This window comes from Rhinatrema bivittatum, chromosome 6, assembly GCF_901001135.1.
Source record: "Rhinatrema bivittatum chromosome 6, aRhiBiv1.1, whole genome shotgun sequence".
Classification (NCBI taxonomy): domain Eukaryota; kingdom Metazoa; phylum Chordata; class Amphibia; order Gymnophiona; family Rhinatrematidae; genus Rhinatrema; species Rhinatrema bivittatum.
Window position 1 is genome coordinate 10,591,620 of NC_042620.1, and position 18,454 is coordinate 10,610,073.

The 18,454-nt window shown below is 48.4% G+C and overlaps 1 protein-coding gene across 3 annotated transcripts in view; it reads left to right on the plus strand.

Moving 5' to 3' along the window:
• Nucleotides 1–18,454, plus strand: part of CFAP65 (cilia and flagella associated protein 65) — a 401,443-nt gene that overhangs the window by 322,424 nt on the left and 60,565 nt on the right. For 2 of the 3 annotated variants that reach the window (XM_029605027.1, XM_029605029.1), the window contains one exon: nucleotides 3,690–3,827. The exons of the other annotated variant lie outside the window; for it this stretch is intronic. In XM_029605027.1, the coding sequence (XP_029460887.1) occupies nucleotides 3,690–3,827 (138 nt within the window). The remainder of the gene's footprint in view (nucleotides 1–3,689; nucleotides 3,828–18,454) is intronic. 3 annotated transcript variants of the gene reach the window in all.

An 18,454-nucleotide genomic window follows, 5' to 3' on the forward strand; every position in this document is an offset into this window, starting at 1 on the left:
TTCTGGATTTCGAATTAATTGGGAAAAATCAGAAATTCTTAATGTAAATGTTCCCGCTGATATGGAGCAGTCTTTGAGGGGGAAATTTAGATTTCGATGGGCATCAACTAGCTTTAAATATTTAGGGGTCTATATCAGTGCTTCCCAGGATATGACCACGCTCAACTATGATAAATTATGGGCTCAGATCACTAAAGATTTGGAAGAGTGGAATCGATACAGGATTTCTTGGTTTGGGCGGATAGCAGCTGTGAAAATGATGATTTTGCCCAAATTTTTATATTTGTTTCAAACGCTTCCCTTAGCCATACCTAGGCGAAGCCTTACTATTTGGCAAAAACGCTTGTTATTCTACATTTGGGGGGGCCGCAGACCTAGAGTGGCCCGTAAGGTTCTTTACAGAAATAAATCACAGGGTGGCTTGGGTGTACCAAATTTAGAAAGATATTATACGGCAGCTAGATTTAAGACGCTGGTGGATTGGCATAGGAGCTTCCTACAGAAGCCCTGGATAACATTTAGTCAACAATTACTGGCTTCAGTACCGTTGTGTAGTCTGCTCTGGCAGCCTAAAAAGACTTGGGTTCTTCAGCCCCGAGATATTTTACCACCCTCCATGCTGCTCTCTTTACAGCTATGGGAAGATAAAAAATCTGGGTTGGTGGGACATCAGGAATTTCATCATAGCACATATTTGTATGCCAATACCCTATTTACTCCTGGTTTCGAAAGTCAGGCCTTTCAGGGATGGGCTAAGAAGGGAATTCAATATTGGGGGCAGCTCTGGGGCACACAGAATTTATTAAGCTTCCGGGAGTTACAGCAAAAATTTGATTTAGCGGCCTCTGATGTATATTTATATCTCCAGCTACGTCATTTTGCTCAGTCTCACCACTTGCAGGGACATTTGGCGCAAGGGAAATCTGATTTTGAACGTTTGTGCTTAAATACTCAAACAACTAAATTACTTTCGAATATATATGCATTTCTGGGCAGGGAAACCTTCCAGAAACCCACTTACGTTAAAGCCTGGGAAGCCGACTTACATCGCACCTTTGAGCAGGGGGCATGGGAGACGCTCTTTTTACAGACAGGCAAAGGTTTAATTGCATCCCATATTGTTGAAAATGCTTGGAAGATGGTGTTGCGATGGTATTACTCTCCAGAGCGGTTACATCGCATGTACCCTTCATTTCCCCCACAATGTTGGAGGGGATGTTCGGCCATCGGTAGTTTTTTCCATATGTGGTGGGACTGTGCAGCATTGCACCCCTTGTGGTCTCAATTGGAAACTTGGTTGACCAAGATTTATCGGGTCCATATTTGCCTCCTGCCTCAACAAACCTTGCTGGGGTTTCCCTTGTCCCTGGGGAAGGATCAACCTGATACTATGGCTCATTATATATTTTCGGCGACTAGAATAGAAATTGCCAGAAAATGGAAATCCCCGCTGGTCCCCACGCTAGGGGAGATTCAAAGCAAAGTGGAACAAATATACAGGCTTGCAGAAATTACGGCTCATCTCCGCCACACAGTGGGCGTTTTTAGGCGTGTTTGGCATAAATACTGTGAGTGGAAGAAGGGGCTGGGAAGTCTTGATAACGTTTAAATGCTGTTGTGGGTACTGTCCAGCGACTATGATATCTGCTGCTTCTTTAATTTCACCAATCGCTCGGGAGGTTTAGCTACATGTCCCCTTTTCCTTGTTCTGGGACACCCTAGGATCTATTAGATGGCGGTTCAATATCACCTATATCTTATCACCTATATCTTATTAGTGGTAGGGGGGGGGGGGGGGGGGGGGGAGGGATTTAGGTCCCTAGTTTGGTACTGAGTATTCCGGTGTTTAATACGGAGACCTTATACACAACACAGTACTGATATTTGATGTTTTCATAAGTTTTTATTGCTGTACACATATCGGTGTTAAATGCTGTTATTTACATACAATATGCTATGTCAACATATTACATATTTTGTATTGATGCAAAATTGAGCAATAAAATATTTAAAACTAAAAAAAAAAAAAAAAAAAAAAAATATCACAACAACGTGCATATTATTTTTACATGCGCTACAAAAAAGCAAAATAAACCCTTGTCATGAGTATGGTATTAGGCCTATGGTAATGCATGTTGGGTGTGGGCTTTGCCTCCAGAAAGCCATAAGTAAACTGAATTACAATGACAGGAGTATACATGGCATACTAAGAAAGAACAGTAACTGCCATCACTGAAACCGTAAAAACATTAACTATGAAAAGGCAACACTGCAGACACTACAGCAGGCCCTAAAAACCAATGCACCTCCTATTAGGAAAACGGGAAAAGCCAGCCTGCTATAGATCCTGAAATAGAAACTTCACACTAGCACACATGCAGACCCTCATCAAACACAGAAGAAAGAGACTGTAGATAGGAACTGAACTGGAAACTGCAACAAGCCAGTGCAACAATGGAAAACCAGAAATGCCATTCCTCAAAACAATAAAATCAAGAAATATGAGACAATCATAATAGTAAAAGCCATACTAATAAAAAGAAAAAATAGTTCCAAACAGCTGATGAATAGCATAACAACCAATAATTAACATCTCATATAAAAACTATAACATTTTTCCCAGACATTAATGCAATATTTCCAAATAGTAAGACTTTAAAAATCCATACTTGGGAACTTTAGATTTCTAGTCATCCTGGGATTTCTGTGGATTAGTGGGAGAGGGGGATGCGGTGGCAGGAAAGGGGAACTTTCTTTTCCCTCTCTCTCTCACACACACACATTTATTCACACTCATGTACACAGATGCGCTCACACAAACCCAGGTTCTCGCTCTCCACGCATGCTCCCACACACAGATGCATTCACACACGCACATATCTACATTACCTGAATGTAATCTGCTTTGAAGTGCCTGAAAAGCGGAATTTAAATCAAATAGATAAAATGCCTCAGGTTTTGGTGCTGGTCAGGTTTCATTTCTGACCTGATGGCAGAATGCAACATATTTAGCTGCTTTAGCTGCTGTTGCTCTTCTTTTCCCCAGCATGTGTGAGAGCCCGCATGTATGTAGCATGTGTGTATATGTAGCGTGTAAATCAGAGTACAAGAGTGTGAAATTGGGTACTGGTTTGTATGTAGCATGTCTGCCGACGATCAACACCCAGGAGCCTTGAAACAAACTGGGAAAATCAAACAGATTGGGGAAAACGCTGCATTAGAGGTGATTTCTCTGCCCTGCAGAGATTTTCTTTGGTTTGCTTTGTTCACGTGAAGAATATGACCGAAGCTGAGATCTGATTTAGTTAACTCCGAACCAACAGCGTTAGATGAAAAAACTGGAAGATTGTTGGCGTTCCCGGATGCATGCAGGGCTAAGAAAGCTTGGGGCAAATGTCCATTAGGCAGAGTTTGAGATATTTTTCTAACAGGCAAGGAAATGTTTGTTTTATCATAGCTGACATCTGTTTTTTTTTAATAATGTATGGCAAAACTGCCTTCCGCCACCTCCAGTACCACACTCAGGCTTTCTTCCTGCCTGGCTGGGAGAAGTGGCAGCATCTTCACTGGTCCGGGCAGATCTCACTCCCTTCTCGGCCCGCGGCTGACACTGTCCATGGACTTGTAGTCCCCTTCCATCGTCCTGCTGGCAGGTCTTGCATCCCAGCTGCCTCTTCTTCCTTTCCCAGGTGTTCATGCAGGAAGCGCTGATTCACTTTGAGAAGGAACTGCAGGACTGGGAGGAGGAGAAAGAACGGCAGAAAGTGGAGTTCACCATCACGGAGAAGAACCTGAATGCTGATGAGACCCCAAAAGAAGTGATAAAGGTATCCTCCCTCTGTGACTTACAAGAAAATGAAGATAATAACAACCTAACTGGACAAGCTGATTCCTATATGTCCCACTTTCAGAATTTGGTATTGGCAGAGACTTGGATTCCTGAGGCAGATGTTGCAAAATTCTGTGGCAGTTATATGGCAAATTTGCATCGTTTTGCATAAAGATTTACACATCTGGCCAAGCAATATTTAAACTATATACAAATAAAGCTTACTGTAAATGGGATTCTCCATAGATAACAGGATGAATTAATCATGACACAAGGGTGATGTCATCCAACAGCACTGCTTGAGACTTTCACTAAATGAAACTGTCTTTCCCTGTACGTAGCAGGATCAGTCCAGACTGCTGGGTTATGCCTCCCCTCCAGCAGATGGAGTCAGAGAAAAGCACCCCTAGATATACCGGGGTGCCACCTGCCATCCCTCAGTATTTCTCTGACTCCAGCAGATTGAGAGGCATAACCTGCGGTCCTGATCCTTCTCAGATTTGTCATTGGTGGCACAGGTTTGCTGTCCCAACTCCTCTGACTAGATCAATTTATTATCCCTTAAGCAGACAGCACCATAGGAGTTTCTGATTCACTTGAGACTGCTTTTAGAAATATTTTCATTTTCTTTCCTTTCTGGCGCTAGCAGAGCTGAGGCATACATTGTGGCAGGCAAGGTAGGGCAGGGCCCTGAACCTGAGTGGGCCGGTCACTCTCCCCCCCCCCCCCCCTTGTTTTCATGCCACAGATCATAATTTCTCTGAAGGGGGCTTGCGCTTTGCTGGGGCACAAGGGCTATCAGTATATTTCAGGTGGCTTGTTTCTTTAAAAAAAACCCAAAAAAGCAAACAAGCATCGAAGGAGACTCACAGCCCGTCGGAGACGGGTCAGAAGTGTGGTCCTGTTATTCCAGCCCCAGCCTGCCACAAATAGGCCCCGGGGCTCCGGAGGGGGTGGACCCTTCACCCAGCGCGTCGGTTTCTGAATTTTTCGCGCGCTTTTTTCTACTGCTCCCATGCCGCGCGCCTTAGCCTGTATGGCCTGCGGGGAGTCGGGGACCCAGCTTTCTCGGGGGGGGGGTCTCTGCTCCCGGTGTATTCCCGGAGACGAGGGACCCTCCCGGCGGCCGGGGACAGCCCGCGGCCTTTCACTTTCGCGGCCGCGTAAGCCGCGAAGAAGCTCAGTGGCTCGGGGGCAGAGGCCTGCTCCGCCCCCACTCGATGAGGGGGTGGCGGCCATTTTGGCCGCGCCGAACATAGACGCTGATGCAGCGTCGGAGGAGGATGATTTCTCTCCTACCTCCCCGCCTACATTAAGCCCCCAGCGCCAATGCGATCAAGATTTCTGAGCGATTTCGGACCCCCTCTTCCTCGACCTGTGGGGGGGGGGCCTTAAAGAGGCTACAGCCATTTTCCTCCTGATTTGTTCTTTTAATGCATAAGGCCTACTTAGAGGCTGAGGCAGACTGGGAGGAGTCCCCCCCTCCCCCCTCCTAAGCTTTTTAAGCCCGCACCGGACCAGGGGAAGGCGGGGGCTCGCTTTCCTCGCCCTGCTATGGATTCGGATCCGGGTGTTCCCGAGGCTGCGGACACTTGCGCTCAGGATATGGGAGGGGATGCAGACAACCATGTAATCTATTTATTTATTTATTTATTTATTTATTTATTTAAATTCTTTTAATATACCGATGCTCAAGACGAAGGTCTTATCGTACCGGTTTACAGCGTAACCAGGGGTAACCAATTAAATAGAAGAAAGTTACAATGAACAAGGATTAACTATGAACAAGGGTTTACAGAATAGAAGAATTAAAAGCGAAAGGAATTAGTTTAACATAACTCTAAAGTGTAAAATAAGTAACAATCAACATATGATACTGGCTTAAGGTGATGTTCCCGTGGAGGGGGATGAACCTCAAATCCTTAAATCCATGTTTCCGTGGAGGGGGATGAACCTCAAATCCTTAGACTGTTCAGCAAGGATGAATTGGATCCCTTAATGCCGCATGTTTTGCGGGAATTGGAGATTCCGGCTCCGCATCCCGAGGTGGATTCCTCTCCCGGGAATGCTGTCTTAGCAGGGCTTAAGGGTCCCCCGCAAACTTTTCCATTTCACCATAAATTTTTTCAGATTGTCTCCAGGGAATGGGATTTCCCCGAGGTATCATTAAGGGTCAGCAAAGCTATGGAAAAACTGTACCCTCTACCGAGCGACTCTTTAAATCTTCTTAAGGTTCCCAAGGTACACTCTACGGTCACGGCTGTTATTAAGCATACCACTATTCCAGTGACTGGTGGAACGGCGCTGAAGGATCTTCAAGATAGGAAATTGGAGATCTTACTGAAGCACATTTTTGAAGTCTCTGTGCTTGGCGTCCGGGCCGCGGTCTGTAGCAGCCTTATGCAGAGGGCCACTCTCCGATGGGTTCAACAATTGCTTACGGCGCAGGAGCTTCCCCCTGAGGAGGCAGAGCAGGCTAACCGCATGGAGTCCACGGTCGCCTATGATCTTCTATGGACTTCTGCACGCACCATGTCGTCCGCGGTTTCAGCAAGACGGCTCTTGTGGCTACGACACTGGTTGGCGGATGCCTCCTCCAAATCTCGATTGGGTTCCTTTCCCTTTAAGGGAAAATTGCTTTTTGGGGATGAACTGGAACAACTCATTAAGGATTTGGGGGATAACAAGGTGTACAAGCTTCCTGAGGACAAGCCCAGGCAGTTTCGCTCCTTCGGAGCGTCCAGAGGCCATTTTCAAGGTCAACGCCGTTTTCGTGCAGGGAGGGGTTCGTCCTTTGCACAGAGACAATCGCCATCCTGGTCACAGACATGGTCGCATTCCTTTCGAGGCAGGAGGCCTCAACGTTCGGCGGCCCCCCATACCTTTACCCCCAATAAGCCTTCACAATGAAGGGGCGCTGACCCATTCCTCTGTCCCACTGATCGGGAGGCGGTTGTCCCACTTTTGGCAGGAGTGGGTCAAGATTACATCGAACCAGTGGGTGCTCGATATTATAAGTCACAGTTACGCTTTGGAATTTGCTCGGCCGCTTCGCTATCTGTTTTTAGTGTCCCCTTGCGGTCCTCCGGACAAGCAACAGGTAATTGCTCAGACACTGTCTCGGCTGCAGGCATTGGGCGCCGTGGTTCCAGTCCCGTCAACCGAGAGCAGGACCGGTCGTTACTCTATTTCATAGTCCCCAAGAAGGAAGGCACATTTCAACCGATTCTGGACCTCAAGCAGGTCAACCGGCTTTACGTGTGCCACGTTTTCGGATGGAGACGCTGAGATTGGTCATTGCAGCCGCCCACAAGGGCGAGTATTTGGCTTCTTTGGATCTAACGGAGGCTTATCTACACATTGGAATTCAGGCGCTCCATCAAAGGTTTCTTCGGTTCATGATCATGGGGAAGCATTATCAGTTCTGCGCCCTGCCTTTCGGTTTGGCGATGGCCCCCAGAGTGTTTACCAAGGTGATGGTGGTAGTTGCAGCTTCCCTCCGACGCCAGGGAATTTTAGTTCATCCTTATCTGGACGATTGGCTCATCCGAGCGAAGTTGGAAGCACTTTGCAAGATAGCGGTACAGTCGGTGTTGGACCGCCTGCAGTCCTTGGGATGGATATTAAATTTTGCCAAGAGCCATCTGATACCATCTCAGGAGTTGGAATTTCTAGGAGCCCGGTTCAACACGGCGGCTGGCAAGGTGTTCCTCCCCCGTCAGCGCATGGTCAATTTAATGTCTCAAATTCAGCGCCTTCTGGTCCTTCCTTTGCCCACAGCATGGGATTATTTGCAAGTGCTTGGACATATGGCATCTACCCTGGAACTGGTTCCATGGGCTTTTGCTCGTATGCGACCGTTACAGAGGGTGCTGCTTTCCCGCTGGGACCCCAAGTCGGAGGACTATTCCCTGTCCTTGCCCTTGATGGAGCCAGCCCGGTCCAGTCTCAGTTGGTGGTTGGTACCGGGTCATCTTCTTCAGGGAGTGGACCTGGAACCCCTACCTTGGATCATCATTACGACCTATGCCAACCTGACAGGTTGGGGAGCGGTCTGTCAATCCAAATCAGCACAGGGTGGGTGGTCCCCCCGAAAAGCCAAATGGTCGATCAATCGGTTGGAGACCAGGGCGGTACGCCTGGCCCTACAGCACTTTCTCCCCTTGGTCCACCACAGGGCAGTGCAAATTCTTTCCGACAATGCGATGACAGTGGTATACATAAACCGACAAGGGGGTACAAGAAGTCGTCTGGTGGCGTCCGAAGCAGATCTGTTGATAGCCTGGGCGGAACGTCACCTGAGCCGTTTCGCGGCCTCCCACATCGCAGGCGTGGACAATGTTCAGGCGGTTTTTCTCAGCCGATAGCGACTAGATCCCGGAGAGTGGGAGCTGTCACCCAAGGCGATGAGACTCATTATTCGCCGCTGGGGAACCCCGTGCCTGGATTTAATGGCGACTCGGAACAACGCCAAAGCAGCTCGTTTCTTCAGTCGAAGGAGAGGACATGGGTCGGAAGGGGTAGATGCTCTGGTGCTTCCGTGGCCTCCAAACACTCTCCTTTATGTGTTCCCTCCTTGGCCACTGGTGGGGAAAGTTCTGAGGCGCATAGAATCCCACCAGGGTCTGGTTATTCTAGTGGCTCCAGAGTGGCCAAGGAGACCGTGGTTTGCGGATCTAGTCACCCTAGCAGTCGACGGTCCATTGCATCTGAGCCACATATCGACCCTTCTGTGTCAAGGCCCCGTATCTTTCGATCAGGTGGATCGCTTTTGTCTAGCGGCTTGGCTTATGAGAGGAGACAACTCAGAAAGAAAGGTTATCCGGAAGCCGTGATTTCCACTCTTCTCAGGGCTCGCAAGACCTCCACTTCCCTTGCCTATGTCAGGGTATGGAAGGTTTTTGAATCATGGTGCAGTGGGTTGAAAGTCTCCCCACAACGGTCCACGGTAGTGCATATTCTAGCGTTTTTACAGGAGGGTTTGAAAAAGGGTCTGGCCTATAATTCTCTTCGGGTCCAGGTAGCAGCATTGGGCTCTTTGCGTGGTGAGATTGAAGGTTCTACCATTGCGCAGCATCCAGATGTTACTCGTTTTTTGCGTGGAGTCAAGCATTTATGTCCTCCGGTACGGGTACTTTGTCCATCCTGGAGCTTGAATTTGGTTCTCCGTGGTCTCTGTGCCCCTCCATTTGAGCCTATCAAGCGGGCCACCTTGAAAGATTTAACTCTCAAGACAGTTTTTCTCGTGGCTATTTGTTTGGTGCGTCGGGTTTCCGAAATACAAGCATTGTCATGCAGGGAACCATTCCTACGGATAACGGAGTCGGGAGTATCGCTGAGGACGGTACCCTCCTTTTTGCCGAAGGTGGTCTCGTATTTTCACGTCAACCAGTCGGTGGATTTACCCTCCTTTTCTGAGGAACCAGATGGACCAGAGGCAACATGGATTCACCAGGGGAAGATCCTGTCAGACAAATCTGATTGACTTTTTTGACTGGGTAACCAAGGAATTGGATCAAGGAAGAGCGCTCGATGTCATATACTTGGACTTCAGCAAAGCTTTTGATACGGTTCCGCACAGGAGACTGGTGAATAAAACGAGAAGCTTAGGAGTGAGTGCCGAGGTGGTGACCTGGATTGCAAATTGGTTGACGGACAGAAGACAATGTGTGATGGTAAATGGAACCTTCTCTGAAGAGAGAGCGGTTTTAAGTGGTGTACCGCAAGGATCAGTGTTGGGACCGGTCCTGTTCATAGAAACATAGAAACATATAGAAACATAGAAATGACGGCAGAAGAAGACCAAACGGCCCATCCAGTCTGCCCAGCAAGCTTCACATTTTTTTCTCATACTTATCTGTTTCTCTTAGCTCTTTGGTTCTATTTCCCTTCCACCCCCACCATTAATGTAGAGAGCAGTGATGGAGCTGCAACCAAGTGAAATATCAAGCTTGATTAGTTATCGGTAGTAGGGGAAGTAACCGCCGCAATAAGCAAGCTACACCCATGCTTATTTGTTTTACCCAGACTGTGTTGTTCAGCCCTTATTGGTTGTTTTTCTTCTCCCCTGCTGTTGAAGCAGGGAGCTATGCTGGATATGCTTGTAGTATCAGTTTTTCTTCTCCCCTGCCGTTGAAGCAGAGAGCTATGCTGGATATGCGTGAAGTATAAGTTTTTCTTCTCCCCTGCCGTTGAAGCAGGATATGCATTGAAAGTGAAGTATCAGGCTTATTTGGTTGGGGTAGTAACCGCCGTAACAAGCCAGCTACTCCCCGCTTTGTGAGTGCGAATCCTTTTTTCTTCTCCCCTGCTGTTGAAGCAGAGAGCTATGCTGGATATGCGTGAAGTATCAGTTTTTCTTCTCCCCTGCCGTTGAAGCACAGAGCTATGCTGGATATGCGTGAAGTATCAGTTTTTCTTCTCCCCTGCCGTTGAAGCAGAGAGCTATGCTGGACATGCGTGAAGTATCAGTTTTTCTTCTCCCCTGCCGTTGAAGCAGAGAGCTATGCTGGATATGCGTGAAGTATCAGGTTTTCTTCTCCCCTGCCGTTGAAGCAGGGAGCTATGCTGGATATGCGTGAAGTATCAGTTTTTCTTCTCCCCTGCCGTTGAAGCAGAGAGCTATGCTGGATATGCATTGAAAGTGAAGTATCAGGCTTATTTGGTTTGGGGTAGTAACCGCCGTAACAAGCCAGCTACTCCCCACTTTGTGAGTGCAAATCCTTTTTTCCACATTTCCTCTTGCTGTTGTAGCTTAGAGCGATGTTGGAGTCACAGTAACTATGTGTATGTTTATTGAATAAGGGTATTGTCTCCAGGCAGTAGCCGTCATTCTGGCTAGCCACCCACTCTTTATTGACGGCCTCTTGATTTTATGGATCCACAGTGTTTATCCCACGCCCTTTGAAGTCCTTCACAGTTCTGGTCTTCACCACTTCCTCCGGAAGGGCATTCCAGGCATCCACCACCCTCTCCGTGAAGAAATACTTCCTGACATTGGTTCTGAATCTTCCTCCCTGGAGCTTCAAATCGTGACCCCTGGTTCTGCTGATTTTTTTCCTATCTTTGTGAGCGACATTGCGGACGGGATAGAAGGTAAGGTTTGTCTTTTTGCGGATGACACTAAGATCTGCAACAGAGTGGACACGCCGGAAGGAGTGGAGAGAATGAGACGGGATCTAAGGAAACTGGAAGAGTGGTCGAAGATATGGCAGCTGAGATTCAATGCCAAGAAGTGCAAAGTCATGCATATGGGGAGTGGAAATCCAAATGAACTGTATTCGATGGGGGGGGGAAAGGCTGATGTGCACGGAGCAGGAGAGGGACCTTGGGGTGATAGTGTCTAATGATATGAAGTCTGCGAAACAATGCGACAAGGCGATAGCAAAAGCCAGAAGAATGCTGGGCTGCATAGAGAGAGGAATATCGAGTAAGAAAAGGAAAGTGATTATTCCCTTGTACAGGTCCTTGGTGAGGCCTCACCTGGAGTACTGTGTTCAGCTCTGGAGACCGTATCTACAAAAAGACAAAGACAAGATGGAGGCGGTACAGAGAAGGGCGACCAGGAAGGTGGAGGATCTTCATCGGATGACGTACGAGGAGAGATTGAAGAATCTAAATATGTACACCCTGGAGGAAAGGAGGAGCAGAGGTGATATGATACAGACTTTCAGATACTTGAAAGGTTTTAATGATCCAAAGGCAACGACAAACCTTTACCATAAGAAAAAAATCAGCAGAACCAGGGGTCACAATTTGAAGCTCCAGGGAGGAAGATTCAGAACCAATGTCAGGAAGTATTTCTTCACGGAGAGGGTGGTGGATGCCTGGAATGCCCTTCCGGAGGAAGTGGTGAAGACCAGAACTGTGAAGGACTTCAAAGGGGCGTGGGATAAATACTGTGGATCCATAAAGTCAAGAGGCCGCCAATGAAGAGTAGGTGACTCGCCAGAATGATGGCTACTGCCTGGAGACAATACCCTTATTCAATAAACATACACATGGTTACTGTGACTCCAACATCACTCTAAGCTTCAACAGCAAGAGGAAATGTGGAAAAAAGGATTTGCACTCACAAAGACGGGAGTAGCTGGCTTGTTACGGCGGTTACTACCCCAAACCAAATAACCAAATTACTACCTCCACCTTCCTCTTTTCCTGATGCCTTTCAACTAGCTTGATCACTCCATTCTTATACTTCACTTTCAATGCATATCCAGCATAGTTCTCTGCTTCAACGGCAGGGGAGAAGAAAAACTGTTACTTCACACATCCAGCAGAGCTCTCTGCTTCAACGGCAGGGGAGAAGAAAAAAGGGTTCGTACTCACAAAACGGGGAGTAGCTGGCTTGTTACGGCGGTTACTACCCCAAACCAAATGTACCTGATACTTCACTCTCGACGCATATCCAGCATGGCTCTCTGCTTCAACAGCATGGGAGAAAGACTGATACATCACGAATTTCCAGCATAGCTCTCTGCTTCAACGGCAGGGGAAAAGAAAAACTGATACTTCACGCATATCCAGCATAACTTCAACGGCAGGGGAGAAGAAAAAAGGATTCACACTCACAAAGCGGGGAGTAGCTGGCTTGTTACGGCGGTTACTACCCCAAACCAAATGTGCCTGATACTTCACTTTCGATGCATATCCAGCATAGCTCTCTGCTTCAACGGCAGGGGAGAAGAAAAAAACTGATACTTCACGCATATCCAGCATAGCTCCCGGCTTCAACGGCAGGGGAGAAGATAAACAACCAATAAGGGCTGTATAACATAATCTGGGTAAAAACAAATAAGCATGGGTGTAGCTTGCTTATTGCGGCGGTTACTACCCCTACTACCTCTAACTAATCAAGCTAGATATTTCACTTGGATGCAGCTCCAGCTCCATCACCACTCTCTACATTTATGGTGGGGGTGGAAGGGAAATAGAACTAAGAGCTAAGAGAAACAGATAAGTATGAGAGAAAAAATGAGTGAAGCTTGCTGGGCAGACTGGATGGGCCATTTGGTCTTCTTCTGCCGTCATTTCTATGTTTCTATGTTTCTATGAGGATACCCGTTCTTCTCACGGTCGCGACTTACGGCAATTGGATGTTCGAAGGATACTGTTACGATATCTGGAAGTAACAAATGATTTTCGTACGTCGGGTCATCTTTTCGTCTTATGGAATGGTCCGAAGAAGGGGTCTAAGGCTTCCAAAACTACCATCGCTCGCTGGCTGAAGGACGCTATTGCTTCCACTTACATAGGTCATGGACGTCCTGTTCCGGATGGCCTTAAGGCTCATTCTCTCCGCTCTCAGGTGGCATCATGGGCGGAAAGCCAATGTGTCTCGCCCCAGGAAATTTGTAGAGCGGCTACCTGGAAGTCTTTGCACACGTTTTCTAGACACTACCGGTTGGATGTTCGGGATCCAACTGCAGATTCCTTTGGCAGTGGTGTGCTTCGAGCGTGACTCTCTGGGTCCCACCCCATTTAAGGCGGCTCGGGTACTTCCCAGCAGTCTGGACTGATCCTGGTACGTACAGGGAAAGGAAAATTAGTTTCTTACCTGATCATTTTCGTTCCTGTAGTACCAAGGATCAGTCCAGACGCCCGCCCATGTAGATATTTATTTCAGAAGAGTCTGCGCGTTTACGTGTCATATTTACTGTTGTTTCTTTCTTTACACAGTTTAAAAAAAAAAAAAAAGGGTGAACACTGTTTCTAGTATTTTTAGAGTATTTCTACTTGATCTAGTCATTGGTGATTGTAAAAAAAAAAAATTTCACACAGGATGAGATTTATGTTTCATTCTGCTTTGATATTGAATATACAGAGGGATCGCAGGTGGCACACCGGTATATCTAGGGGCAGCTTTTCAGCTTTTCTCTGACTCCACCTGCTGGAAGGGAGGCATAACCCAGCAGTCTGGACTGATCCTTGGTACTACAGGAACGAAAATTATCAGGTAAGAAACTCATTTTCCTATATATGATGTAAGATCACAAAGTTTTAATTGTAAAACATCATATCTATAAGTTGAATATGGCTACTACCGTGTAGTCTATATTAAATGAAGCGAGGAAACCTCATAACCAAAAAGGTGGGCTTCTTTATACACACGTTCTGCCAACTGTGCAGTGAGTATGGTATGATTTACAGTCAATTGAATAACTTAAGACTGTATTATCAAATTTTAATCATCGGTTTCCCCACTTAGTTATTGTCCATTTTTTGAAAAACACTTTTAAAAAAATTTTTTTGATTTTTTTTAAACCATCAAAGGCAGTAATGAAACACTTATCATTGAAGGACTTGGACAGCGTCTGGAACAACCCAACCTGACACGGCTCGTGTTTCTTAGGCTTCGTCAGGGGCGGTGAAGTTAAATTCAGTGTCTATAATAAGAAAGCAAACAATGCCATTTACATTCTTGCTAGTGTTGAAAATTAATTCCTGTCACTGCGCATGGTTTGTATCATATCTCCCACTGCCGTTGTTCTCCCTGCATCGGGCTTCTCTTAGGCACGCTGCCGTGCCTCTTCCATGTATTTAAAGGGCCCATGGCAGGAAAAGCCCCGCGGCCCTATCTGATGACATCTCATTTTCAGCCCTATAAAAGCCCCTACCTACCCTCCCTCCCTCTTCCCCTCTCCTCCCCAACCCCTTAAAATGCCCTTTTTTGTTTTAAATGTCTGGAGATCTAAAGATGACGAAGCAATGTGACAAGGCGATAGCTAAAGCCAGAAGAATGCTGGGCTGCATAGAGAGAGGAATAACCAGTAAGAAAAAGGAGGTGATGATCCCCTTGTACAGGTCCTTGGTGAGGCCTCACCTGGAGTACTGTGTTCAATTCTGGAGACCGAATCTCAAAAGGGACAAAGACAAGATAGAAGCGGACCAGAGAAGAGTGACCAAAATCATGCGAGGTCTGTATGAGAAGACCTATGAGGAGAGACTGAAGGAACTGAAGAGAGGAGGTGCAGAGGTTCAGATACCTGAAAGGTTTTAATGATGCACAATTGATCAATCTTTTCAGATGGAAAGAAGTCAGTAGAATTAGGGGTCACAAAATGAAACTCCAGGGAGGACAATTTAGAACCAATGTCAGGAAATATTTCTTCATGGAGAGGGTGGTGGATGCCTGGAATGCCCTTCCGGAGGAGGTGGTGAAGATGAAAACAGTGAAGGAATTCAAAGGGGCGTGGGATAAGCACTGAGGATCTCTAAAGGTTAGAGGATGGAAATGAAGAAAAGAGTGCATGGGGGTAACCTGCTGATGTGGCTGTTACTACCCTTAGGGATAGTTTTTAAAAATGTGCACATGCCACCTGGTACGCGCACATGGATGCACAATTTTATAACATGCGCGCGCCGGCGCGCGCATGTTATAAAATCTGGGGCGCTGCACGCAAGGGGGGGTTGAAAAATGCAATTTATGCGCAGCAATGAGATTGGGCCTCCCCCAGTTCCCTCCCAGTCTGCTCCAATTAAGGAGCGGACTGGAAGGGAACTTTCCTACCCCCTACCTACCCTTCCTCCCTCTTCCCCTCTCCTCCGCAACCCCTTAAAATGCCCTTCCTTTTTTGTTTTCTTTGTTTTAAAACTTACACCAGCTCCTGGCAGGCTGCCGGCGTGTGATCGCCTGGCACAGCAGCAAATGGCCGCTGTACTGGCCGCCTCCAGCTCCACCCTGCCCCCTGGACTGCCCCTTTTCTTTGGCCCGGCTCTTGTGCGCGTAACAAGGATTACACGTGCGGCCGGGCCCCTTTTAAAATGCGCGCGGTGTGCGCAAGGCCTGGCCACATGTGTAACCCCTGTTTTTTACGTGCGCTGGCCATTTAAAATCGGGCTGTTAACAAATAAGCCTTGATACTGTTACTGCAACTCCATCATTGCTCTCTACTTCAACTGTAGGGGAAAAGGGGAATTGGATTCAGACAGCAACCAACGCCGGTCTGGAGAAACAAACAAGCATGGGGGTAGCTTGCTGATGCGGCAGTTATTACCCTTAACCAACTCTACATTGCTCTCTGCTTCAATGGCAAGGGGTATTGGGGAACTGGATTCAATCAGCAGCCAACAAGGGCCCGGCTTCAATGGTCTGAGAATCTGTTAAGAAAGGGGGTAACCTGTATGGCGTGGCAGATGCTGCCGTGGGCTGGTTGGGTAGAATGGATGGACCATTTGGTCTTTTCCTGCTGTCATTTCTATGTTTCTATTCTGATGCCCCCACCATAGAATTAAAGGACCATGCAGCCCAACTCGACACTCCCGACAAGTTTAAAAAACCCACCAGGGGTCTTACTAGAGTCCAGTTCCCACCCCAGGGATGCCATTCAAGGTGTCCCTGCAAGAATAAAAGTGTGAAAATAGAAAAGATCTGCCCCCTGCCCAAACCCCTCCCCAATCAAGCTAGCCATTCCCACCCCCCACTTCTCTAGCCTCCCTTTTCCATATAATGGAAAATGGCACAATGTGGTAGGTGGTCAGTCCCGTTTTGGAAAATGTCTCTGGGGCGCCCTGGGCCCTCCTGGCTGCCGATGATTTTTTGTTTTAAAAGGAAGGGGGTGGTAGGGGAGTCTGGGGAGGCCCAGGGTGGGGGACCTCGAGCCCAGCAAGTAATTTTGGGGGGGTGTCCCTACTGACCTGTATAGGGAAAGGGGGGGTTGAAGAGGTGGAGAGGCAGCTCTTGGGACTGGAGGGGTCCATACCCCACAATATTGGGCTTCTTCCACAATAAAATATCACTACTTTGTGAAGCTAGGCCCTAACCGGATAATCAGCAATATTCTTCCTTCTCCTGCCTTAGAACTGAATATTCCATGTCATTTAGCCAGATAAGTCTTACCAGCCAATTTACATAGACAGTTTTATTCTGAATATCTACCTCCCAGCTCCCAATTAAACCGCAGAATTTGTTGACAGAGGATATGGTGTAATCAGTTAGCATAGCTGGGTTTAAAAAGGGTTTGAACAAGTTCCTGGAGGAAAAGTCCAGTTCCCTGTACGTACCTGGATCAGTCCAGACAGTGGGTTATGTCCCCAATCCAGCAGATGGAGTCAGCACAAGCTTTGAGGGGGCGTATCCATATATACTACTACCCCCTCTGCAGGAGTTCAGTATCTTCTGACTCCAGCAGATGCCAGTAGGGGAATCAGGCTTCCCCTCCTTTTCCTTTTTCTTCACTTTCTTGCTTGATTATGGCTTGTTGTTGTCTTTTTCTGTGGATCAAGTTTGTATCAAGTTTGTATTAAGTTAAAAAAAAAAAAAAAAAGGCAGAGTTCTTTCAACTTCTGGGGAGTGGCTTATCTTCCTTGTCTCTTCTCTGCGGCCTTGCTGTTTATTTCTCGTTGCAGCCAGGGGTAAGTTTGTTTTTCCTTTGTAGTTTTTTCCTTCACAGCTCAGCCCCCGGTGCATGTGAAAGCCGGTGGAGCCGGCCTCTTCGCTCTTTACTCCCTCATCCGCGGCCATTTTACAGCTCCTCATGGGCTGCTGAGCCATTTAGGGAAAGATGTCTGGGGCGGGTCGTGTGGCCGGGAAGGCCCCCCCGCGGCACCCTCCTCTATTTTCGGACAGCAGGCAGTGCGGGCCGACCCGGCCCCCCCGCAGCGGCGCTTTTGTGCGCGTGCCCCCCCCGTGGCTTTTTCTTTTCTCCTACAGCGATCCCGATGCCGCGGCCGTCCCGCTGTGCGGCCTGCGGAAACCCGGGGTCCCGGATTTCCCGGGAGGGCATCTGTGCACGATGCCTTCCCGGGGGGGAAGGTACCTCACAGTCCCTGACTGATTTCTCTTTTTTGCCCGGGCGGCGCGGGCCGGCCACTCCGCCATTTTTGGCGGGAACGGCGGCCATTTTACATTCTGAGCGCCCTGAGGCGCAGGCCACGAGGGGGAACGAATCCCTGGAGGCCACGAGGGAGAACGGATCCCTGGAGGACTCTACCAGCGGGGGTGTTCCCCCGATTTTGGTGCAGGAACCAAGCACCCAGAGCCAGGGAGCAGGAACCACGCCGCCCCCGAAGCGCACCCGAGCAGGCCGGGGTTCTCTCCGGAGTTTATCCTGCTCATGCATACCGCTTATCTGCAGGGGCTGGAAGCACCTGTGGGACCCCCCCCCCTCCTAAGATCCCTCGGATGTCGCCCTCGACGCCGGCCCCCCCCGACCCTCCGGGAGTGGGGGCCTCCCGCCTCCCTACCTGGGTCCGATCCACGCCCGCGGCAGTGGGGGCGGTGCCAGACCCAGCGGGACATGGACTTGACCTCCCGGACGGGGGACAAGGGGACGGCACGCAGGAGGGGGATGATCCGCGTACCCTACGCCTCTTCCAGAGGGAAGAGCTGGACGACCTCATCCCGCAGATCATCCAAGAATTAGATTTGGACCCGCCACAAGACCCGCCTGCCCCAGTAGCTCCCGCTGTCGTCACTTCAAGGAAGGGAGATCCTGTCCTGGCGGCACTCCGGCCGAGGGCTCGGGCTTTTCCCATTCATGACTCGTTTTTACAACTTCTCACCAGGGAATGGGACACCCCGGAGGCCTCCCTGAAGAGCAGCCGGGCTATGGAAAAGCTGCACCCGCTCCCCGAAGATTTCTGGACCTCATCAAGGTCCCAAAGGTGGACTCCGCAGTGTCGGCG